This window comes from Poeciliopsis prolifica, unplaced genomic scaffold (genome assembly GCF_027474105.1).
Source record: "Poeciliopsis prolifica strain line A6 unplaced genomic scaffold, Auburn_PproV2 SCAFFOLD039, whole genome shotgun sequence".
NCBI lineage: Eukaryota > Metazoa > Chordata > Actinopteri > Cyprinodontiformes > Poeciliidae > Poeciliopsis > Poeciliopsis prolifica.
In genome coordinates this window covers 4,146,250-4,172,198 of record NW_026562414.1, presented here as the reverse complement: position 1 = coordinate 4,172,198, position 25,949 = coordinate 4,146,250, and the positions used below count along the sequence as shown (strand labels likewise).

Here is a 25,949-nt window from a genome sequence, read left to right as displayed (position 1 = left end):
ACGGTGCAGAAACTGCTTAGCAACTGTCTCCGGCAGGGTCGCGGTGCTGACTAAACAATGTGATGTCACTTCGCTGACGACCAGCTTAGCAACCGGCTAAAACCACTAATGGCTTCATGCCCGTCTGCCTAGTGCTGTGCATATGCCAGTGTCACAATGCACACTCAATGACATATTTACTCACATTTTATCAATATGCAGCACAATATTGTGCTGGAAAATGTTAGCAAATCAAGTCAAATATAAGCCTGTGGAGAAAAACACTGAAAAACCTCCAGCTAGGGCTCTAAAAAGTATGCCAACAGACTGAGAAACCAACAATGACCATTCTGGCTGTATATCTTCGGTCTATTTCTGTCTCCCGGCAGGTTATTTTAGGCAGTTTCTAGGCAACCAGACTGCAACCCAGAGGAGGCAGAGGAGGATCCCATCAGCAGCAGACTGCCTGTCCTCTTTCCTCTTTCCCCAACCTCCTTGTCCTCCGATCAATCTCTCTCTCGTCTTTTCTGTGTCCTTGTTTCCTACATCTCCATTCTCATCTGGATTGTCTTTGTGTTTTATCATGAATCTACTGTTCCAGTTCATCACAGCCTTATGAATCAATCATTAGGACAAAATACAAACACATTTGATCTAGATTTTGGCTACAAAGCAACTCCTGAATCTATACACAACAACAGAATTGATGCAATATTCCAGATTGCAGCTTTAAGGATTTGGAGACAGGATGAAGAATGTTTTTCCACATGATCAGTTACATATAATTGCAACCCCCAAGGCAAGTCTTCTGACAGCCATCAAGGTCTGTTAGTAGCTTGTAATATATACGATTACTCGAGCTGGCGGCCAGAAAGAAAACATATAGCAAAGATAAATTGGAAACGTTTAAGCTTTCCTGGGATTTATTAATTAATGCAAGCTGAAAATACTATGATTATGAAGTTTAAACATTATTAACTTCAAATTACTTAACTTAGGAAAGCAAATAAATGTTCTTTTAGCTGTACATTGCAAAAATTCAAAAGCTCATCAAGTTTCTAGACGAAATATCTTGTAAGACAAAACTAACTTACAAGAAGTAAATTATGTGGAAAGAAGGTTTTCAGCAAGAAATAGGAGCTTGTAAATAATTCCTTAATACTGATTAAAAAGTACTGGGTGGACTGGCAAATTACTTCACTTGTAACATGGAAAAATGTCTTATTTTAAGTGAAATAATCTCCCAGTGGAGGTAGTTCTTTTTCATTAATATACAAAAATTAGTGACTTAAAACAAGCTGCTTTATCTTACAGGTTAATTTTCTCTTATTTCAAGTTTGCTAAGATATTTATTTACACTAGAGTAATTTATAAGCTTTTGTTCTTTTGCAGTACACTTTAAACCAAACACAAAATACAACAATGATTATTTTCTGATCCCACGAAGATGTTTTTTTTATGTCACCTTCGCAGTACGTTGTGGATCTTCATAATTTCCCACATCACTATCGCAGCAGCTTCCCCTGGTTTTTCTCTGGGCTTTCCTTGAGTCTTTGTTAGAGATCTCAGGAAGTTTAAAAGAAACAGCTTCATGAAGGAAACTTTGCTTTGGCTCTCGGCCAGCGTGAGAACATGAACGTAAGCGAGAGAGATGGCTCTTTATGTGGCTGTTGTATAGAATGAACTTCAAACTTCTCCCTGATTTACGAGGACCGCCCAGAGCTTCGGGGGTGCAAGTGAATGAAACCATTTTTCACCTGTCGGACTGCGTGCTAACATTTACGTGTTCATATGTGTAAAAGAAAGAAAAAAAAAAACTAAAGTTCCTCATGTCTACCACATGTTGCAGAGGACGTGGAAGGCAAAATGGTCTGCAGAGAATGTAAATAAATAACTCTAGGTTTAATTATTACAAACTCTTTTTTGCCTGCCAGGCTCTTTTGTGTTTCTCGGCTGAAACAAGATCCTTAACGGAGAACACCGGTGTTAATGACAGCTGTAGTAAGAGAGGCGGCCTGTGTAACATTAACCAAGGCTGCAAAAATAACAGCAGAAGACCTGCACCACTATATGTAAGAAAAGAAGCATTGAAAATAATGGTACGGCATTAGAACAAGGTGCAACATTATCATGAGGTTGGAAATAGTTAGGGCTGGGTGTTACGGCTTAAATATAACGTTTGATTTTTTTATTTTTTTCAAACTAGATCTACTTTTGGACTTTAATCATTTTTTTTCTTTCTTTCTTTTCTAAAAATATACATATTTTACTTTTCATTTGCATGGCCTTAATGCTCTGTTGTACCATTCTCATAAAATTACTACTTTATTCTCTTAATATTACAACTTCCTTTTAATTTAAAAAAAATTTGTAGGCTGGCCCTGATATTCCGTCATCGATCTGATCAAATAAGCAGATGCTGAAAAACACACTTGTCAAACAAGATGGCAGCCTTGGGTGTGATGACATCACGCTGAACTATGGAAACCCAAAGAGTCTTTTTTAGCTAATAAGAGCAGCATGCTAGTCTCACCAAGTCGTTGGAAGTATCATTCTCTGGCGTCTGAGGCGGCTCGGCGGCGGCAGGACTGTTGGACGGCATGGCAGGAAGAGGCTCTGTGACACCAACTTTCTTAAGAAGAAACACCGAGCAGATCAGAACATGGAGAGGGTCCTCAGAAACTCCAGGTGCAGCTTCATTCAATCTGTCGGTGGGTTGAAGGTCTCTCTTACTTTCTGGCCTTACCCTCTCCTGGAGAAAAAAACAAACAAGGTAATGTGAGTAAAGTGTCAATCTCCATTCAAGCTTGTCACTGTCTTCTTTCATGATTAGTTCAAGCCACAATTCCCTCCGATGCACACATGCAAACACAGATGCCAAATCCTGTCTGGGCATCAGTTATATCTTTGTCTCTGAATTGCAGATGATGGACAGGAGCAAAAAGAAACATTCAAACTCTTAGCTGAAAATGGCAAAAACACCCACAGGTGTTCTCTAGAGAGAAACTAATAGTGAGAGTAGCTGTCATCACAGCTGTCAGAGAGACTGATGTGGCTATGAAAAACTCTCAATTACAGGGCAAAACAGCAGTAAGAACCCATGGGTGTTCAGTTACCAATAAAATAAAAGTCTCCTCCTTATATCTGAGAACATGTAAATGATTTTGACTTTTGTTTTTGGACGTTTATGAATGAAGAGATGAAAATTAGAAGGGGATGAAAGAGCAGCTTTGGTTGTTTTTACAGTAAATCTGATTTGTGCCTGAAACACACTCACTGACATGTGTTTTTGACAGACTTTTGGCTAGCACGAACCATTTAAGGTATTTCTATCAGGTGTTTCACCTGCAGCCTTATTCCAAGTCAGCCATGTCTGTAAAAACAAAACCCAACAATCCTGCTTCTTTCAGTCTGAATACTCAAAAAGTGGGAAAAAAGGGAAAAAAAGTATTTGGCTGAGGGTAAAGAAACTGGGTTCCTCCACCTTTATCATGTGGAAATTAAACACTGTCCCAGATCCAAATGATCTAGATATTTCATTACTCTTTTTAGACATGTAAAGTATGAAGATAGAAAAGACATTGAACTGCATCTATGTATGGATGGATGGATACATGAGCAGATATTCAAATGGATGAAAGGATGAATAGATACTTGGATAAATGAACTGAAGGAAAGATATTTATTTGGATGATTGGACGGATATTTAAATGGGTGGATGGATGAAAAGATGGATGGATGAGCAGATGAATGCTTGTATATATGAGCAGATATTTGGATGAATGGACAGATGTGTGGATGGTTGAACATATATTTGGATAGATGAATGATCATGAATGACCATGGATGGATGATGGATGAATGGACGGACGGATGGAGGGGTGAAAGGATATTTAGATGGATGGTTCAACAAATTAATTATTATGTTATTTAATTTCCATTTGGCATGGATAAAGTATTTTTGAATTTGAATATTTGATTAGATGGATGCTAGATGAAAAGATGGATGGATGGGCGGACAAATTAACTGGCAGATATTTGAATGGATGGATGGATGAATGGATGAATTAATATTTGGACAGATGGATGAACATATATTTGAATGTACTGATGGAAGACAGGATGGATGGACGAATATATACTTGGATGTATGGATAGATAGATAATTGGAAGAAAGAACATATATTTGAATATATGGATTGATAAATAAACGAATGGACGAAAGGATATCTGAATGGCTGGATGAAGAGATGGATAGACATTTGAATGGATGGGTGAAAGGATGGATGGTTGGACAAATATTTAGATGCACAAACAGATATTTGAATAGAAGGATTGATGGATGAACATCATTGGACACATGGATGGATGAACAGATGGATGGTTGAATGTACCAGGTTGTACCCGACAGGGTGAAGAACAGTCCAAACAAAACATCTTTAACATTCAACTGAAAGACCAAGATCAGAACTGCATTAATAAAACAGATGACATACTAAAAACATACAATGAGTGAATGTCCACTCTGTGAGATTCACTTTTTATCAGATTTATGAAAGTCATCAGTCCAAAATGTTTTCGATTTTATGCTTCTGCAGCTTAAAGTGAGCCTTTTATAATGAGTTTATTTCCCAAATATCTACATTAAAACCGAGTATTAAAGGTGTCACATGATGACGAACGTATAAATAAACTCAAAGCGGGAATAAAATGTGCTGCTTATCTGTTCCTAACAGAAAACCAGAGCAATGAGTCTGGCTGTGCTCATGTTGTATTGTACAGTATGGCCTTACATCCCCCTACTGTAAAGACAAGCTAGAGCTGCCAACAAAAAGACAGGAGGGTGGAAACTTTCCACAGAAAGATTGTACATAATCCATCCCAACACTCCTGGAGCTCCCTGTACGAGTTCCAGGCAGCTGGCCAAAGCAACTCCTCCAAGTTTGGAGTATTTAGGTCACAGGCACACACCTTGTGCTTTCAGAGCAAGTTACTATTCACTGATTTAAATTGTTCCAAGCTTCATGACGGCAGTGGTTTAAATTAGACCATAGTCAGAGGCCCAGGCAGAAGCCTGGCTTGCTGGTGGGAGGAGAAATACTTGTGCAGAGGAAAACCTTCAGTGGTATGTAAAGGTGGTGACAGTCGGGGAGGGACAAAGCAGGAAAGTCTCTTGTCTTTCACAATAAAAGCAGAAATCTCCTAAACTTCCACTACAGTTACATGATAATCTCTTTTCAGGGTTTGTACACTTTTCCCAAAGTAAAATTCAATCACTTTTCAAGCATTTTTGAGGTAAGTTTTCAAACTTTTTCAGCACCACTTTGAAGATAAAAACAAACAACAAAAACTGAATTTTACCAAGTATTTTTTGCTCTAGTTTCTAGTGCAAGTATCTTAGTCCACTTGAAATCAGACAAAACTAATTTAAAAGGAACTTTTCAGCAAGATATAAGAGCTTGTTTTAAGTAAATATTTCCTTAATATTGAACACATTCAAAATGTATTGCTGTTATTAATGTTTTATGATAGTATTCTACTAAACTATTAGAACACTTTGTGTTTTGAAATCTCTCAAACACACCATAAAGACCTGACTGTCAACAAAAGAAAAATTACCAAATGAAAATCCCCTAATTTCAATAATATTTAACAGATAAAACATTAGTCAACATTCATTTCATCAACACAGATCAATAAGTCATTTAGCCAATTAATCACTTTATAAATCAAAATAAGCGCAATAATTTCCATTTGGAAATGGAAATGTCCAAATTTGGACCACAGTCATTAGAAACTTGACGCAAAGTACAAAGTAGTTAGTTTGCATTACCTGCCACTTTTGCCTGTTTTCCCTGTCTGAACTGAATTATTATTGTTTTTTAAATGAATTTTGATTACTGAGACTTTATAATCCATTTTAATTATCGTTATTCCGGTTGTTTTTTTGTTTATTTTGGATATCTAAAATGTTTTCCAGTTACAGTATTAAATATTCTTTTGAAATTGGCATCTTTTGATCTTTGAGAGGATGTACTTGTATTAAATGCCATTATTATTAATATACCATGTGAACTGTGCTCTGAATTTGCAATAATTTCTGGTACAATTTATCATCCAGCAAAATTTGTTATTGTGACACGCCTGGCAAGCATAATAAATGCCATTACACTGAAACAATCCAAATAAATTGTGTTAAGGTAAATTACCTTCCTGCTAAAATTAAAGGACTTCACATCACTACACATTTCATTGTGCCATATCCGAGCCGAACAGATTGTGGCGCTTTGAATAAATAATAGCATTTACTAATCCCAATGATTAAGTGAGTTATAATGTATTGAATGTTTAAAAGTGTATCAATTCCTCTGTTTAATACTAATGTTTATATTAAATGCCTCTGTAAGACTGCTGAGCAGGGGCGTATTCAGGAGGTCTTAAAGCGGGCGAAATGGGGGCCAGAGATAATCTTGGGCCCCATTTACTTTATAAAAGTGAGTGATTCACAACATGGAAGAATCAAAGATTGACATAAACATTAAAATATAAAACACATAAATAAATCTGATCAATTAAAGCCTAATCTGAGGTAAATTATATAATTTTAGTAATCGATTAATCTGTTTATAACTTTGGCAATTAATCACATTTTTAAAAATGGCACATTCTGCAGATTTTTCATTTTAACCCTTTTGATAGATTAGAAATATGTAAAAAAAAAATGCATAGTTAAATTCCTTTTATCAATAAAAAAAATCAACACTTTATTGCCTAAAATGCAGCCACATGGCAGTTCTTTATGAAATGCCTGATCATTAGTAGCAAATGATGCATTTCTAGCTACAAAAAATACTTATAACATCAAAATGTGAAAATCTGTGCCCTTTCTTGATGATACTTATCAGTATCATCAAGGGCTGATATGTTGATTACTTTTCCAATTAACCGATCAATAATTGGATAGCAAAAGGTAAATAGAAGATTTTTTTAGAGAAGTGGAACAATGTGAAACTAAATCTAAGCCACTTGAGTTTTGGGTAAAACATATTTATAAAGTTTTTTAAATGCAAAATGCATATATTTTTTATACAACGCCAGAGATACATAAACATTTATTAAAAACACAAATACACTACATGTATAGAGGAAACTAAAAAGAAATTACCAAAACAATGTACAGATAAATGAGAAATACAGGAATGTTTTCAGATAAATAGATGGTTAAAATGCTGCAGACATTGAAATCCCATTACTGATTAGGTTTGGACACACATTGCATTTATTTGTCAAAATAAAAGTACAACTGTAAAGCAAAACGTTGTTTTTTGTTGTTGTTGTCTTTGCTTTGCACCGTTTCCATGCAGTAATGCAAGAACAATTTTCTGACTGCGATCTTGGATGCTGAGTCAAAATCAAGACTGAAAAGCAAATCCCACAGCTCTATCAAACAACATTTTTAAAACATATGAAGCTGGAGTTTGCTGGCAAAAATCCAGAATTTGATTTGAAAGTAATATATATATGTACACACACACATATATATATATATATATATATATATATATATATATATATATATATATTACACTATCTATCTATCTATCTATCTATCGATCTATATATATATATATATATATTGTTCTGTCGTTATATATATATATATATATATATATATATATATATATATATATATATATATATATATATATATATATATTATATATAAAATTCCCTTCTCACCCACCGCGGGTGGTTCTTATCCTCTGAGCTCGGGTCCTCTACCAGAGGCCTGGGAGCTTGAGGGTTCTGCGCAGTATCTTGGCTGTGCCAAGGACTGCACATTTCTGGACTGAGATGTCTGATGTTGTTCCTGGGATCTGTTGTAGCCACTGCTCCAGTTTGGGGGTTACTGCCTCGAGGGCCCCGATGACCACAGGCACCACTGTGGTCTTCACCTTCCAAGCCCTCTCCAGTTCTTCCCTGAGGCCCTGGTATTTCTCCAGTTTCTCGTGCTCCTTTTTCCTGATGTTGCAATCACTTGGTATTGCTACATCTACCACAACGGCTTTCCTCTGATGTTTATCCACTACGACAATGTCTGGTTGGTTCGCCATTACCATTTTGTCTGTCTGGATCTGGAAGTCCCACAGGATCTTAGCTCTGGCGTTCTCCACCACCTTTGGGGGTGTTTCCCACTTTGATCTTGGGGTTTCCAGTCCATATTCTGCACAGATGTTTCTGTACACTATGCCTGCCACTTGGTTATGTCGCTCCATGTACGCTTTCCCTGCCAGTATCTTGCACCCTGCTGTGATGTGCTGGACTGTCTCAGGGGCCTCCTTGCACAACCTACACCTTGGGTCTTGTCTGGTGTGGTAGATCTGGGCCTCTATTGCTCTGGTGTTTAGGGCCTGTTCCTGGGCTGCCAGGATGAGGGCCTCTGTGCTGTCCTTGAGTCCAGCTTTTTCCAGCCATTGGTAGGATTTACTGATATCAGCCACTTGGGTTATTTGCTGGTGGTACATCCATGTAGGGGTTTGTCCTCCCATGATGGTATCTCTGGCACCTCAACCTCCATTCCCTGTTGTCTGAGACATTCACTGAGCACATTGTCTGTTGAGGCTTTGTCCCTGATGTATTTATGGATCTTAGTTGTTTCGTCCTGGACAGTGGTTCTCACACTCACTAGTCCTCTGCCTCCTTCCTTGCGGCTCGTGTACAGTCTCAGGGTGCTGGATTTGGGATGGAACCCTCCATGCATTGTTAGTAGCTTTCTGGTCTTAATATCTGTGGCTTTTATCTCCTCCTTTGGCCAGCGAATTATTCCAGCAGGGTATCTGATTACTGGCAAGGCATAGCTGTTTATCGCACGGATTTTGTTCTTGCCATTGAGCGGCTTCTCAGGACTTGCCTTATTCGTTGGAGGTATTTAGCTGTGGCTCCTTTCCTTGTGACCTCATCAAGGTTGCCATTTGCTTGTGGTATACCTAGGTACTTATAACTGTCCTCTATGTCTGCTATTGTTCCTTCTGGGAGTGAGACCCCTTCTGTGTGGATGACCTTCCCCCTTTTTGTGACCAGCCGACCACATTTCTCTAGTCCGAATGACATCCCAATGTCAGTGCTGTAGATCCTGGTGGTGTGGATCAGTGAGTCGATGTCTCGCTCACACTTGGCGTACAGCTTGATGTCATCCATGTAGAGTAGGTGACTGATATTGGCCCCATTTTTGAGTCTGTATCCGTAGCCAGTCTTGTTGATAACTTGGCTGAGGGGGTTCAGGCCTATGCAGAACAGTAGCGGGGACAGAGCATCTCCTTGGTATATGCCACATTTGATGGACACTTGTGCAAGTGGTTTGCAGTTGGCTTCAAGGGTGGTTTTCCACAGCCTCATCGAGTTTGCAATGAAGGCTCTCAGAGTCCTGTTGATGTTATACATCTCTAAGCATTCAATGATCCAAGGATGCGGCATTGAGTCATAGGCTTTCTTGTAATCGATCCAAGCCATGCACAGGTTGGTGTGTCGGGTTTTGCAGTCTCGGGCAACTGTGCGGTCTACGAGGAGTTGGTGTTTGGCTCCTCTGGTATTTACACCGATACCCTTCTGTGCCGTGCTCATGTGTTTATCCATGTGTTTGCTTATCTTGGCCGCTATGATGCCTGACATGAGCTTCCAGGTTGTGGAGAGGCAGGTTATTGGTCGGTAGTTGGGTGGGACTGGACCCTTTGATGGATCCTTCTGGATTAGGATTGTCCGCCCTTCAGTTAACCATTCAGGGTGAGTCCCACTTTGTAGCAGCTGATTCATTTGGGCTGCCAGTCGCTCATGGAGAGCAGTGAGTTTCTTTAGCCAGTAGGCATGGATCATGTCAGGCCCTGGTGCTGTCCAGTTTTCATACCTGAGACTCTTTCTTGGACATCTGTCACAGTGATGGTTACCGGGGCTTGCTCAGGGAGGTTGCTGTGGTCCTCTCGTAGAGAGATCAGCCACTGTGCATCGATGTTGTGGGACGCCTCCCTTTCCCATATGCCTTTCCAGTATTGTTCAGTCTCCAGCCTTGGTGGGTCTGCTCTGTTGTTATTGTTACCCTGCCATTGAGAGGACACCTTAGCTGGTTGAGAGGAGAAGAGCAGGTTAATCCTTCTGGATTCATTCTCCCTTGTGTATCTCTTTAGGCGGCTGGACAAGGCTTGGAGCCTCTGTTTGGCAGTTTCAAGTGCTTCAGGTATGGGCATCTGCCTGTACTTTCTGGGTATTGGTCTTTTCATTGCACCCTTGTGGAGCTCTGACAGTTGGCTCACTTCCCTCCTTGTTACCTTGATTTTAGCCTCTAACCGTCTTTTCCATGGTGGGTATTGGGTCTCATGGTTGCTCTTATAGCCAAGTATCTCAAGGATCACTGATGCTGAGTTGTAGATCAGCTCATTGGTTTCTGTTATGGTGTTGGTAGGGATCGTTCTCAATGCTGCATTCACATTCTCAATGAGACTTTCAGATGGTACTTCACTCAGCCGTTGTAATTGGCGCCGGGGAGGCCTGGTTGTCATTCGGGTCATGATTCTCATCTCAGTCCAGAAATGTTCAGCTCTGTTTCGCTCATTGGGGCCGTGTATCCCCTCACTGGGTGGGGACTTGTAGTTAAGTCCCCACAGTCCTGACATCCGGGTTCCTCCCTTTTGCCGTAGCATTTGTGTTGTATCTCGTCAATCTCAAGTTGTGATAGCAGTTGCCGTTTGCGGATGTTGGAACACTGAGCTACTAGTTGTTTAGCGCTTAGTGTTGACTGGGGATGTCGAAGTAACCATTCCTTCCCCAGTCTTTGCATGTAACCTCTCTCACTAGGGTTACTTGAGTAGTAGCATTCCAACAGATCCACATTTTCATCTCTCGCCCATTTCCGTCTTGTTCCAGTAGCCCATTTGTCATCAAGGTGCTCTGGTTCCCCAACACCTGACGCAGACCTTGTTTGGCCGGGCGACGTCTGAGCCGGCATGTTATGCAACTTAGTATCTCTCATGGTATGAGGTAGGCAGTAGCTTGAAGGGTCTTGCCTAAGGACCCAGACTGGATTCGAACCCTGCCCTCTCGGGTGATATACTGATGCCTTATGTATTGAGCTATCCAGTCAGCTATATATATATATATATATATATATATATATATATATATATAGATGCTGTGCTGTAGATCCTGGTGGTGTATATATATATATATATATATATATATATATATATATATATATATATATATATATATATATATATATATATATATATATATATATATATATATATATATATATATAGGCCCTGGAGAAATACCAGGGCCTCAGGGAGGAACTGGAGAGGGCTTGGAAGGTGAAGACCACAGTGGTGCCTGTGGTCATCGGGGCCCTCGGGGCAGTAACCCCCAAACTGGAGCAGTGGCTACAACAGATCCCAGGAACAACATCAGACATCTCAGTCCAGAAATGTGCAGTCCTTGGCACAGCCAAGATACTGCGCAGAACCCTCAAGCTCCCAGGCCTCTGGTAGAGGACCCGAGCTCAGAGGATAAGAACCACCCGCGGTGGGTGAGAAGGGAATTTTATATATATATATATATATATATATATATATATATATATATATATAATATATATATATATATATATATATATATATTGACTTGTTTGTTTTAATCTGTTGCACTGATCTTGTCATTTGGACACTTTAAGTAGCCTAATTTTTATCAGAACACATTCTTTTGCTCTTTACTTATCAAAAGTACTTTTTGTTCTCTTGTTTCTGTTTGTTTAGAGCTCTGAAAACATGTCCTTCCTGCTATTATTACCACATTTAAAATCCAAATGTTTAGCATTTAAGTATATTGTTGGTGGGTAGAGTATCCAATAATTGCACTCATGTAAGAGTAGCACTACTTCAGTATACTTTTACTCAAGTAAAAGTAAAAAGTAGTCATCCAAGAAATAACTCAATTAATAGTAAAAAAAAAATTATTTGGTTAAAAGTCTACTCAAATATTGAGTAACTGATCAAATTTTCAATCATTTAATACTTAAAAATATAAAGTTTAGTGGAAATTTGGGTGTTTTAAGGATCGAAATTACAATAATTCATAAAAGTAACAAAAAATATCAGAATCAGGCAAACAAAATGTTTTTTCCAAATCAGATTATTTCTATATAAAACCTATGAAGCTTTAACAAAAACTTTATGGATGTCTTTATCTTGAAACATTTGTTTTTCATTCAGTAGTCAGAGAACCTAGAAATTTTACTCAAGAGTAGCGATATGTAAAAGTAGAATCACTCAGCATGTTACAAATATTCCTAAAAGTTTTTTTTAACTTTCTTCAAAAAGTTACTCAAATGAATGTAATTGAGTAAATGTAACTAGTTACGACCCAACTCTGGTTGTTACACAGAAAAACAAGTGTTATTAAGAGCACAGAACAAATTCAACTGAGTATTGCTGTAGAAAACTTGGTAAACTCACTTGGCTTTTATTTTAAAAGTCCACAGTGGAAGTACGGTGATGGTAGTTTCTGTTACCTTGACGAGTGGACAGCTTTATGACAATTAATATTGGGAGCGACCTCAGGCGGCCTTTACCGGACAGCCTTTTAAAACGGCTCTAATCCCGGCGGGGCTTCGCGCAGGGAGGGCAGCTGGTCACCGACACGTGTCTTAGTGGGTAGAGACGATAACCATTAGTAGGTCAGGTACGAAAAAAAAAACGCACATACACACACACGGGTAAGCGTTCACACCGAATGCACCCGTTAACCCCGGACAGGCAGGCGCGCTCCCGGTACTCCCCGCTAGCTTCAGTGCACAGTTCCTCGCGCTGATGTGTCTGTCTGCATCTGTTGGCCGCGGAGGACGGAGCGCTCCGGTTTAACGTTACACGAAGAGGCGGAGGGACGGAGGGGCTGCGCACCGGACGTCTTTAACGTCAGCAACGAGATCGTCCGGTTGCTTTGATGCTGCTCTCATCGTGAAGAAAAAAAAAAACCTCTTCAAGTTCACTCGCCCCTGTGTACGAATCTCCCCGTCTTCACATCATCTGCTAACCGAACCAACGGTTCGGCTCCCGAGCGCGCGAGCTATTACGCTAGGAGTCGGCCGTTGCTAACTTGTGTCGAGCTGAAAATGTAATGTTTTATATTTACCGTGTCCTCCGTCCCTCAGCCGCCCACGCAGTCGCCCCACACGGTCGTGGCTCTCTCTCTCCCACGCTTCCCTGTCGTTCTCTCTTTCTCTCTCCCCCACTCTCACTCTCCTCTCCCCCCTTCCTCGCTCTCGCGCGCGCCGCCGCGTCTTCTCGAGCGCACTCCCTCGCTTTCGCGAGCCGCAGTATGGCAAGCCGTTAGGGGAAATAACGAGATGGAGCTGGGAACCTTGTTCTAAATCACGAGGTGTTCAAAGTGTGGCTGCCCTCTAAATGTTTTTTTTAACGAACAAATTAAAATGTTCTTGAAGAGAAAAATTCAAGAACATTTATTTCTTTTTAACACAGTTAATTTTTATTTGCCAGAAATGTCCAATAGTGCCTCTAGTGTAAAGAACTGTTTGTGCCCAACCTGTTTTTATTTATTATTTATTTGTTTTTATTTTTTGCCCGATATTGTTGACAGAAAGAAAGATTACATTTCTTCCAGAAAACTGAGAAATATTTAGATTAATCTCAGAAATTTTCTAGAAAAACCAAGGAAATTTCTGAGTGAAATCAAAATATTGCTGGCAAAAACTCTTAATTTTGTGATTTTATAGGAAAAAGTAGGAAATTTCTCAGTGTAAAAAGTGAAAAAAATTCTAGAAAATTTGAGATTAATCTCAGACATTAATTAATCTCAGAAAAAAACTCGGATATATTTGAGTTTGAAAGGTTGAAAAACATCAACATTTCTGAGCTTCAATAGACAAAATTGTTTGATTTTTTTATTTCCCTCTTCTGTATTTTCTTTTTGTTGTTTATTAGTGTTTTGACTTATTATGCCCGGGGGATAAGGCTTGTGGATTTAAAAAAAATCCTACTAAATAGGAATAAAGTATTCGTTATTATTGATAATAATAGCTTGCCATATAATGGGGACCTCTCAAACACCCAACCATTAAAACTAACTTCTGGTTTGAGCTGCTTAAAGGCTAAAAATGCTTCATTTTGATCATTAAGGATATGTTTTGAGACATGTTTAGATCTTTTGTTTGAAACTTTATTGTTTCAGTGGCATTTTCGCGAGTCTAGATAATCTGATTTGAAAAATAGTATGGAACAAAAATGCCTGACATTATTCTCTAAATTCTCATTTAAATCTCAGAATTCTCATTTAATCTCTAAATTGTCACAGTTTTCTCAAAATTTTCACTATAATCAATAGCAGTTTCTGATGTGAGTGAAGTGGGCAGATGCCCAGGGCGGCTTCTCCTTTAGGCAGTTTAATTTTTGATAGCATTTATTTTCAACAGTATTTATTTTTTGTATTTGTATTGTAAACCTCTGACTGCCTGGCAAATAATGTCTTCAAATAAACTATTTTTTAAATTTCTATGATGTTTTATGGGAATCAAAATTATGTCAATGTGGCCCAGGGCACCAAACAGCCTAGAACCGCCACTGTCTTTAGCATCTACTGTAAGGAGGTGTATTTCTAAAATGGAAGAGGAGAAAATATAATCAGTTTATCGGCATATAAAGAAACTAATTGTAATTTTTTGAAGAGTGCAACAGGAATTTATATCAGGACCTGCCTTTACATTAGACAATATATAAAATCACACTGGGAGTTGTTGATATTAAGTAGCAGTAAGCTACTTTATCTCCTTCAGGTTTGGTATTTATGACTACAATAACATTAAGTTTTTTTTGCAATTACAGCTTCCTCTATAAAGACATACTTTCTTTTATGAGCTGTTTAATTTATCATGATTCTTTTTACAGCCTTCTAGTTTATAGGCATCTGTGAGATAAGATCAGAAAAGTCTTTGTTTGAGTGCAGTTACGCTGCATTCAAGTTTTGAATAACCAGATTTTAAAGCTGATGAACAAGTTCGATCATTTGTATTTCTACATTTTTCTAAACCATTGAGTTAAAGAAAATATTGTATTTTTTCTAAGATAAAGTTGTTTTTTTATTAAACCCTCATATTTTAAATACGCTTCCACATGACTGCAAGTTTTAAAATTGTGAAATTGTATATAAATTCCTCAGTATCTTGAACACTGTCGTGTGTTATTTACTGTTAAAGAGACAAAAACATATTATGCAGCTTTTTTTTAATTTAAGTCTTTTTTAATGCCATAGAAAAACATTAAAGGATGCAAATTATATAATTTTTAAACATTGTCTAAAATGCAACGTCAGAGCTTTCCCTTAGTGTGTGTTTGTCAGTAAAGGACGGATCTGAAACAAGAAAAACTTTTAATTTAATCTTGAATGCAAAATACAAATATCTTTGTTCAGGTACTGTATATCTTGATTACTTCTCTAAATATGAAGTTTTTTTCAGTAAGTTAGCTATCAATTATTTCAATAATTGATTAATCATGATTGTTTCATCCCTAACTCATGTTTGCGTTATTTGTTCACTTACTCTTATTGCGATACAAATAAAGGCTAAGAAATTCGGTTTTGCTGCTTTAATGTGGAAAAGTCTGATTTGTTTCAGGCCTAAATTCTTGAATATTATGTGTTCCCTGCAAAAACCCAAAATCTTACCAAGTATTTTCGGTCTAGTTTGTAGTGTAAAAATCTTTGCACACTTAAAATAAGAAAAAACTCACGTAAAAGTAACTTTTTAGTAAGATAAAGGACCTTTTTTAAGTAATTAATTTCTTAACATCTATGAAAAAGTACTAGATATGTTGGCAGACTATTTCATTTGGAACCAAACATTTTTCGCAGTGGAACTTTTTCCATCATTTTTAAGGAATTATTTGCTTTTAAACAAACTCTTATATCTTGCTAAAATAGTTAGTTTTGTCTTATTTCAAGTGCACTAAGATATTTGCACTGAAAATCAGACCAAACAAACTTGGTAAAAAAAATTTTTTTTTAAATTTACTACCAAATAAACTATAAATAAAATATAAAAAACATATAAGAATAAGTCATGCATACAAAATCTTAGTATGCTAACAGAACTGTAGAAAAGTCTCTTTATTTCTCCTCAGTAGGTCAATCTGAGCTTCAACTCAGATTGACCTCAAAGCAGAGAAGGGTGACCTTTACAACGCCGGGTCATAATGGCACCATGTCACTGTGCGTTAGTGCTGGAGGTGGTGAGTTGGGGGGTTATTTATAGCCAACAGAGAGGTCACCAACAACAGGCTAACGTCAGTAAGCATTGTTCAGACAATGGCCCACCTCCACATCCTTAAAACATCCTCAGAAACCACAACTGACCTCTGGGAGAAGCGCTAATCCAGAATAACGAAGAAACCAAATGTGAAAGTCTGCGTATCTGTGGAAAATGTGACTTTTTATGGAGTTTGTGTGCTGAAAACCTTTTCTTTTAGGCATTTTGCATTAAAAATTCCTATATTTTTTAGCACTCTTAACAATTTTACTGTCATTAATAATGTGTTGTAATCATATTCCACACACAGCAGGAACTTTGGAAACCAAAATATATAAACATTTTTGTTCTGAAATGTCTCAAACACTCACTGTACAGCCACTGCAAAAACATAAAATTTTAAGTATTTATGGTCGAGTTTCTTTGCACTACGTCTATTTGCACTAGACCTTAAGAAAAAACTCACTTATCAGTAACTTTTTAGCAAGATAGAGGAGCTTGTTTAGAGCTGATTATTCTTGAGTATTTGCAAAAAGTACTTATAACATGGGAAAAACATCTTGTTATAAGTGAAATAATCTGCCAATGGAACCAGAACTTTTATATCAATATTAAATATTTGCACTAGAAACTGGGCAAAAAAATACTTGGAAAGATTTCATGTTTTTAGAGTGCATGACTGGTTGTAGAATAAAATCATTTTAACAAAAAAAAAAATCACATTTCAGTGAAGTTCCTCAACATTTAAAATAGACAGATAGATCAATAACTCTTAATATTTAATACATTGAAATAATGCAAACAAATCATGCTAAGGTTCAAATTAATTGCTAAATATACAAAAAATTACAAAAGAAAAAAAAATTCAGTTTTCTGGAATTGAACAAATAGAAATAATTTTGGTATCTCTAAACAACCTAAAACAAGTTATGTTTTATTTAACTTCAGTAACAACAAAATAAAACTAAAATCCAAAACTTGATTGCTGTGTATTTTGCCAAACAAGAGTTTATGACAAACTCGATGTTTTCATGTTGCTGCGCAGACTTGAATCAAAACCACAAGTCACAAAGTTTGTCGATAAATATTATTTATTGCAGATGAAACACATTTTTCAGTCATCTCTTCTGCTCCAGCAGGTTTGGTGCTGGAGGTGTTTACATGTCAGGACAAGCCCGTCCCCTCAGACTCCCAGGCACTGTTGGACATGCATGCAGAAACACGGGCTTGTTGGTCTGTGGAATCATTTATACCGTCGGTCAATCGCTGCGCGGACTGGAAACGTGACGATGCAGGTGGAAAGCACCAAAAACAGCCGGTGGTGAAAACCGAAGAAAAACCGATGCAGAAATTTAAGATGTTGGGATTTCAACTCCCAAAGCTCTGAAACGTGTTGAAAGAAATGAAACAAAACAACTTTGGCTTTTTGTTTTTTTTCTTGCATGCTGTCTTTTGGGTTTATGGGTGCAGATCTTTATTTCCAGAGCTGGAACTCATAAAAACAATAATTTATATTTTATATAAAGCAAAACAAAGACAGCAACATAAGCAGTTGGCTTAGCCAGGGAGCTTTTAGACGCTAAAAGACATTAATTACAGAATTGATACCAAGTACAGGATGTCAGACGGCTGCTTTAGTTATAAAAAATTTAAACGCACCTAACTACAACTTCTAAATAATTTAAAATTTGTTCAATAAATGGTAATTCTTCATGTTTGTTTTAGCAAACCCTTAAAGTACAAATGCAACAGCTGAGATTGCATTTACAATGTAACCAAAATGACTTTCTGTCAAATGAAAACAAACAATAATAAATTAATACTCTTTATATCAGGGTATGAGTCTGAATTCAGAGAAAAGCTTTGGCTTTAAATCAGAAAATCCCTTCACATAGAGTCGACCTTGTAATGAATTACTTCAGTTACAAAAAGACTCGATTCAAGAAGAAAAACAGAAATGGATCAAATTAATGTGATTTTCAGGGATTGTTAGATTTAATTTGGGTCCTAATCTGATGAAGTCATCTAGACCAAATAATTACAGTGTTTTACAAAAGTATCCAAACTCATTCAAACGTTTCTGACTGAACCGTTTGACAGAAACTAATCAAAACACACTGCAAAAACACAAAATCCTACCAAGTATTTTTGGTCTAGTTTTAGTCTAAATGTCTTAGGTCACTTTAAATAAGACAAAACAAACTTACAAGTAACTTTTCAACAAGATTCATAAGCTTGTCTTAAGTAAATAAGTCACTTGGTAGAACTTGGTAGGATTTGGTGTTTTTGCAATGCAGACAGAAATATGGTGGTGGCGGCATCATTAATATAAAACACATAAGATTGAGGAAGAAGTCACTGCAGCACAAAGATGCCAAAAACACAGCCGGCCTCAATAGGACGGGTTGAAACCACGTGTTAAAATGGTCTAATCAAAGTCAATACAGTTTCCATCCAAACTGACTTACAGATTAAGGTTTAAAAGGTGTGAATACTTTTGTAATTCTTCAAGTTATCAAGGTAAATATTTCAGATTTTGCTGCTTTTGCAGAAAGCGGCAGTTGAGGAAACTAACACACATAATGTACATAAAACACACACACACACCACAGAAATCAGATAGCTCCTCTTTGACTGCAGTACCAGAATACACAGTAAAGCTGCACTCATGGCTCCATCTGAAACAGTTTCTAGGGCTGGGCGACATGGATTAAGAATAAAAATCTGAAATTTTCATACCAGATTTGATTTTGAATATTTTTCATAAAGTGGCTTTAATTCAGTCCTATGATCTCTGAGTTATACAATAGAGAATTGGGGCCAGACAATGACAATTTGTAAAAAAAAAAAAAAAAAGAAAGTTGATTCAATGAGAAAAAGCACTCAGTTATCAGTTGTTGTTTTTGAAATAGACTCAGTTGTATAATTTGACACTGAGTCAAAAAAATGTTAGAAAAACTTAAATTTTTAATTTTTTGGGTTGCAGTTCTGCTAAACTTCCAACTTTATTATTTAATAAAAAATTGTTTTAAAGTATTTGGCTGGCTTTAATAACCCACCATAGAGTTGACCTGAACTCAAAATCAGAACAAATAGAATCTGCAAAACAAGCTTGTCAAACAAGATGGCCGCCGTGGGCATGAAGATGTCACTCTGAAATATGGAACCCAACGAGTGCACTGGTGAAATCTATTATTTTTTTCCCAAAATTAAATCTTCAAAAACCAAAAACTGAATCGATTTATCGCCCAGCCCAATTTATTTCAGACAAAAATCATTAAAAAGTGGAAAACATCACCAGTCATGATCTATTAAAGGCGACTTAATATGCAAAATTCACATTTTGTATGTTTTTGTTCTTCCATTTGGGTCTTAACTGTTTCTAAAAACAAAAGAACTTTAAAGAAAACATCCAGCAGTTTGTTTGGAAATAAGTTCATGTATTTTGGTGTCTGGAAAATGAGCCATTTTAAAAACATCCTGATTACTGAGTCACACTGCGCCATTACCTAGCAACCCAACTGGTTTTATCACTGTGTGTGTTGAACAATGGCTGCTGGAAGTGTTTTGTTGTTTGTTACAGAAACCACTTGCTGCATTCTTGTTGGTTGTGCAGAAGGCTCCACGTCTGCTTTTCAAATATGTATGATCGTATAATTGCACATCTGTTTGCAGCCATTTTCAAGTGCGAGTGTCAACGTTGAGGTGGGGGGCGTGGCCAGCAGCAGCTTCTTGGATTTAATGTAACAGGAGGCTCTAAAATAGGAGCTCAAAATAGTCTGAGCTGACCAAGACAAATGATCTAAGAATAATTTTGTGCAAAAAGTGAAACGGACTTGTTCAAAGAAGCATAATAGGTCACCTTTAAAGTTCACTTTCACAATGCTAGAACCACTAATATTTGGTTTCTGTCCAGACAGTTCAGGAAGAGTTGCATCGTCTACATATTTGTACATTTATCTCAACAATAGGAGGGAACTTGGTGGGATTTAGTCCCTTAAAGCTTAAACGTCTCAGCAGGATCTGACGACTCTCATATACACATAAAGCTCTCAAACTGAACGAATACAAAAGAAACAAATCAAAGCAATAAATACGAAGCACACAGTGCTCAAACTTTATCAGCTCACCTTTCACTTCTTCAACTTCCCTTTTTCTTCATCATCATCTTTCTGATCTATAAAACAATCCTTCCAGACGCGACCTCCCTCTCACCTTCTTCCTCCTCCAAATAAACATGCTGCAGTACTCATCAGTAGGTTTCAGAATTCCCATTGGATCAAGCGAGATCAAACACACACAAAAAAAATCACAACTATACATCAGTAGAGACCGTGGTGGTCGTTTGGTGTCCAGCATCATGATTGGTTGATTAGAGGATCGGCTCCTCCCACTGCTGACCTTTAACCTCGTCTTTGGCCGTAATGAAACACCGGTTCGTCTGAGGAGAAATCATCACTAGGTTACACGTAAACTAACTTTAAAAATTCAAAATTGCACTTTAAATGTTTGAGAATCAGGAAAGATAATCTGATTGTTTTTTAAAGATTTCTAGTTTTTGGTTTCTTAAATTTCGCCTCAGTAAAAACCAGAGCAGCTGGTTGGAAAGGCCTGCACAAGATCAGAAAAAGCATCAAATAATTCACTTTGTTCCTGTTTTTTCTAATTAAATCTGTGGAGTTAAATAATAATCCCTTCACATTGTTTCAAGTTATGTACATTAAAATGAACTAAAATCCCTTGTATTTTCTGGAAAGAGCTTTAGACTTATTGTCTTAGTGATTTACTTACCGTTTCCCCCAGCCAGCTTTTTAACCTGCTAAACAGAAAATAAAACTTTCAATAAAGAGCAGAGAAACCTGAAAATAAAAAGCAACAGAAATAGTAATAATCCGAGAAATTAAAACGTATTTTGCACCAAAGAGATGTGTACAATACAGCAGAGAATTACAGAAAGACTAAGAAGAAAAAGGATTAAAATAATAAAGTTTACTTATATGAGAATAAAGTTATACAAGAATAAAGTTTAAATTATATGAGGACAAAGGTAAAGTACATAAAATTTGAATAAAGTTGTAATAATGCAAAATAAAGTCACAATAAAATTTAAGTTTGTAATCCCAGAATAAAGTCAAAATATTACAAAATAAAGTAGAAATATTATGAGAATAAAATTGTACAATAATAAAGTGATAATATTAGGAGGATAAGTTTATAATAAAATTAGAATAAAATTGTAAAAATGCAAGAATAGTCATAATATGTAAAAACTAATGAGAATAAAATTGAACAAGAATGAAATAAAAAGATCTGAGAATAAAGACACAATATTACAAAAATAAAATAGTCTAAATAATGAGAATAAAGCTGTACAATAATAAAGTTGATACAAGAATAAAATGAGAATAAAGTCATAGTATTAAGAGAAGGAATTAGTAATTTCATGAGAATTTCTCTAAGAAAAACATAAAACCTTTTATGAAGTTACACTCCAGTATCGGCTTTACAGATACGGAAATCGTTTCAGTCTCAGACTCAGTTGGTCACATCTTGATAAAGTTTTAATTTCTTTAAAACTGTTTTTCGACCTTCTTCTCCTTCGGATGTTTACATTACAAACTGAAAAGTGTTGAACTCGGTGAAACCCTCCAATGCGGCTGAATTAAAATAATTCTGCTTGTTTAGGAAGAAGCTATTCTGGCTGTTTTAATCTTTTTTGTCCTAAAACAATGGATGGAAACAGTTTGAGGCGTGCATGTAGCATGTAGTCGGGTTGTAGTCGCTAACTGGAGGTTAGCATCATGATGGACGGCGAGGGGGCAGACGGGGAAGCAGATCTGGCTCTTCTCTGCAGGGGGTTGACCCTCGTAAAAAAGGAGGCTAATGAGAAGGCATGTTAACGAAGCTCATTACGCACAGAGAAGCTGCAGACAAACTGCAGACACTTGGAGAAAGTGTTTCAAGTCTCACTGGTCTACACCCGCTGCAACATGGATTGTCTTAATATTGTTTATCTCCTTTCAGCTACATTCAGAAACATAAACCTGATCATTTTTTACAAGCAGCCGCTGACTTCAGCTTGTTGGAGCATCTGGAGAATAATCATGTCAGTCGTTCCCGTCCAGCCAGGTGTTTTTAATGAGGCGGATAATAAAAGTGGAGTTCTGCAACGAGCTGCTGAACTCAAAATAATAATAAAATAACTAATATTTACTAAAATTAAAACACGAAAAGATTTCTGACTGATTAATGCCTTGAAAACCTAATAATAGCAGCTTTTTAAAATAAACCACTTAAATTTCTACATAATTAAACTAGTCAGTTAGGAAGGTGAAAAATAATGAATGAATGAATGAATGAAAAGGAAAAAAGAAAAAGCCAGAGAATGAAAAAAAAAGAAAGAAAGAAGGAAAGAACAAAACAAAAAAAGAGAAAAGGAAGAAAAATAGGAGACAAAAAGAAAATCAGAAAAGAAAATAGAAGAAAAAGACATAAAGAAGGAAAAAATTAGGAAAAAGATAAAAAATATATATATATATACTTTTCCAGTCTGCCTTAGAAGAAAACACAAAAATAACTAAGATAATTAACTTACCTCTGTCTTTCCCATTCAGCAACCGCTCCTCTTCCTCTCTGCCTTCGTCTGTTTGGACAAAAATGTTCAGAAGTTAAACATCAGAAACTGTTTTATGACATACTGGTGTAAAACTAAACTAGATGTTCATTTGTTTTAGTCAGAATAAACGGAGTAACGGACCAGAGTGCAGCTCTCTGACCAGCGACGACACAGTGTTGGTGATGGAGTCGGCGGCGACCAGCAGGTCGTTCCTCAGGTTCCTCCTCGGCCCTAAAAACATCAAAATGTTCATTCATCTAAATACACACACTGGAAATAAAACAAAATTAACCTAAAAGTAATTTTTCAGCAAGATATAGATATATTAATAATGCCTCAGTACTATTCTTTACAAAAAGAAAGAAAAACGTGTTGTAAAACACAATCCTTTCTGGTAAAACAGTCCAGTCTCACCTTGAGCAAAGGCCTCCTGTACGTCACCTCCGACCCCGGCGAGGGAGTCCTGAGGGAGGTACATGTGAGCGTGCGGAGACGGGGCGGCGACGGGACGCATGGCGGACGGGCTGGGTCGAGACGGGGAGGCGTGAGAAGAACCGGCCGCCTGCGCCTGAGAAACAGCAACAACAATCCAAAGAAACACTCAGCACTTTGCATTTAAAACTGCGGAGCCCCATAGGGGACATGGAGGATGAGGAGGATGATATCTTCAAATCTCGTTTGTGAGATTTTTGAAGTTTTATGTGTTTTTCCACAGAACAGAAATGCATCACCAACTTGTGCAAAATGCAAAAGCAAAAGAGGCCAAACATAGGATTTCCATCTCGTTTAAGATATAAACAGAAACTTTCCATAAGCAGGTAAGAAAGAAAAAAATCCATCCAAACTATTTGAACTATTTTCACCGGAAAAGAGCATCTTTTTTTTTTCTTCTCAAAAAAAAAAAAAAAAGCTGGCAACAAATATAAAAACTTTTATTTTTTTATTTAAAAAAATAACTAGACACAAATATATATATATATATATATATATTTACCAAGTCCAATAAGCAACCATTAATAACTCTAGTTATATATTTTTTAAAATAGTCACAAATCTAGTGACTTTAGTTTTGTTTTGTTTTTTCAAAAAAGCAAACAGCATTAAATCTAAAGACATTCATTTTTTATTTTTTCCAAAAAAGGGATGAGCAACAAATACAGCATCTTTTCTTTTCAAATAAGCGATTAGTCACATTTTTTTTAAATAACTGTGTAAGAAAATACGGTTGAAGAATCTTTTACACAAAGAAAGGCCAAAGGGTTTTTTTTTTTTTATCTTAAATGCAATATGAATGTATTTTTGTACATTAGCTTGATAAGTGCATTTTTTCAAGTCTGTAAACTTCAGTTAATAATTAATCAATTACTAAAGTAAAACACTGAGGTTTTACTTCGGTGTTTGTCACACAAGATGGGCATAAACTTACTGCCTGTCGCTGTTCCTCATCCTACAGGGCCACAACAATGGCCGCCAGAGACAGATAGGAGGAAAAAGGGACGGAAAAGGGAAAGGTCAGACAATCAGAGCTCAAAAAAGTGAAATTATAAAGGAGGAAAAAGAAGTTAGGAATGTGTTACACCAAGGAGGAACGAGGAAATACGGAAACTTTGTCCTCTGCACCATGGCGGAGGCATCATGAGGTCTTTATTTAGACAGTGTGTCACCTTGAGCAGCTTCATCAGCCCCTCCAGCTGCACCATCAGCTCCCTCCTGCTCTCTTGCAGAGACGACATCCTATGCTCCAGTTCGTCTTTCCTCTGTCTGGGACACACAAAGCAACACCTCATTACTGTCACAGGAGTAAATAAACTCAGCACAAAGAGTCACTGAGGGCCCGAAAAAACACAAACAGTAAACAAGATGCACCTTTCGACCTAATATTCTTATTACATGGGAATTCGGTGTCTGAAGAAGTCAATTAATGGACGCAAAACAAGAAAAGTCAGAGAACAAAAATTAAAAATAGCACTTTTTGGAAGATGAAAATTGTCTGTATTTCACAAAAAAATAAAATTAGGAGGCCAAAGCAGAGACTTTTCCACAATTAAGCAGCAGAATCCCATTTTTCAAAATGTCTCAGCTTTTAATCCTATAGTGATAAAAATAAATGAACAAATAAAGAAAACAAAACAAGAATCTGAGCAACAGGTTTGACAATTAATCGTGATTAATCAGTTATTGAAATATTTAACAACTAATTTAGGCAATTGATTAATCATTTACTGGAGTATACAGTTCGTAAAAAATAGGCCATTTGCAACTGTACAAAAATATATATGAACAGAATGAACAGAAAAACGGACAAAATTATAAATAACATATAAATAATGCAACTGTATCAATCCCAAGGTTAAAAAAATGAAAATGAACTTAAGAAAAACTAAAACTTGGATTTGGCGCCTCCTAGTGGCGGTTTTACAGCACATTTTAGCAAAAACTAATAATTTAAAAACTTATTTTTTAAAAAATAAGAATTTTAAAAGCTAAAGTACCTCTATCTGATGCCAACTATAGTTTATTTACCAAAATAATTCCCACCAATCAGCATTTCTTCTTTCTTCATTTATTTTTTAACCAAAAAGTAGAAACATGTTTTTGTGTTTGTGCTTTTTTAGGAAAATCCACCATCTGCCTTTGCCATCTGCCCCAAACTACTCTCCCTCTGGGCTGCAAAAATAAACAAAAAAATTAGCCAAATTTGACCAAAAAAAGTAATTCTCAAAATGAAAATTCTAATTTGGTGATTTGGAAACATCTCAGCCAGACGTTCAGATAAAATAAATGTTTTATGAGTAAAACATTTATTGTGTGTTTTTGTTACCGGAGCTGCCGCAGCTCGGCGAGGAGAGCCGGGTTGGTGCTGCACCGTTCTGGGCTCGGCTGACACGCTGCGTCATGCTCGGCACGGAGACGTTTGATTTCTGCCAAGATCTCTCTGGGAAAAGAGAAAAACACGCCGGTCAGCACAAACACACCTCCAGTTTCCTCCAGGTTCACAGATTTCACTTAAAACGATAAGAAACTAAAACACTGTCAGTATGGAAGCTGACT

The 25,949-nt window shown here is 36.9% G+C and overlaps 2 protein-coding genes across 14 annotated transcripts in view; both read right to left on the bottom strand.

The window, feature by feature from the left end:
- Positions 1-13,323, bottom strand: part of LOC129375277 (DNA (cytosine-5)-methyltransferase 3A-like) — a 58,813-nt gene extending 45,490 nt beyond the window's left edge. For 7 of the 9 annotated variants that reach the window (XM_055054241.1, XM_055054246.1, XM_055054244.1 and 4 more), the window contains exons 1-2: positions 13,156-13,323; positions 2,513-2,731 (exon numbers count right to left, since the gene is read on the bottom strand). In XM_055054241.1, coding sequence (XP_054910216.1) covers positions 2,513-2,581 — 69 coding nt within the window. In that variant the 5' untranslated portion in view covers positions 2,582-2,731; positions 13,156-13,323. The other 2 variants (XM_055054243.1, XM_055054242.1) reach the window with 2 other exon arrangements.
- Positions 13,324-18,255: 4,932 nt separating this feature from the next.
- The window catches only part of LOC129375281 (dystrobrevin beta-like), a 28,307-nt gene continuing 20,613 nt past the window's right edge, over positions 18,256-25,949 (bottom strand). For 3 of the 5 annotated variants that reach the window (XM_055054257.1, XM_055054258.1, XM_055054256.1), the window contains exons 15-22: positions 25,720-25,833; positions 24,563-24,659; positions 24,325-24,345; positions 23,313-23,466; positions 23,040-23,129; positions 22,878-22,925; positions 21,074-21,101; positions 18,256-20,723 (exon numbers count right to left, since the gene is read on the bottom strand). In XM_055054257.1, coding sequence (XP_054910232.1) covers positions 21,094-21,101; positions 22,878-22,925; positions 23,040-23,129; positions 23,313-23,466; positions 24,325-24,345; positions 24,563-24,659; positions 25,720-25,833 — 532 coding nt within the window. In that variant the 3' untranslated portion in view covers positions 18,256-20,723; positions 21,074-21,093. The remainder of the gene's footprint in view (positions 20,724-21,073; positions 21,102-22,877; positions 22,926-23,039; positions 23,130-23,312; positions 23,467-24,324; positions 24,346-24,562; positions 24,660-25,719; positions 25,834-25,949) is intronic. The other 2 variants (XM_055054260.1, XM_055054261.1) reach the window with 2 other exon arrangements.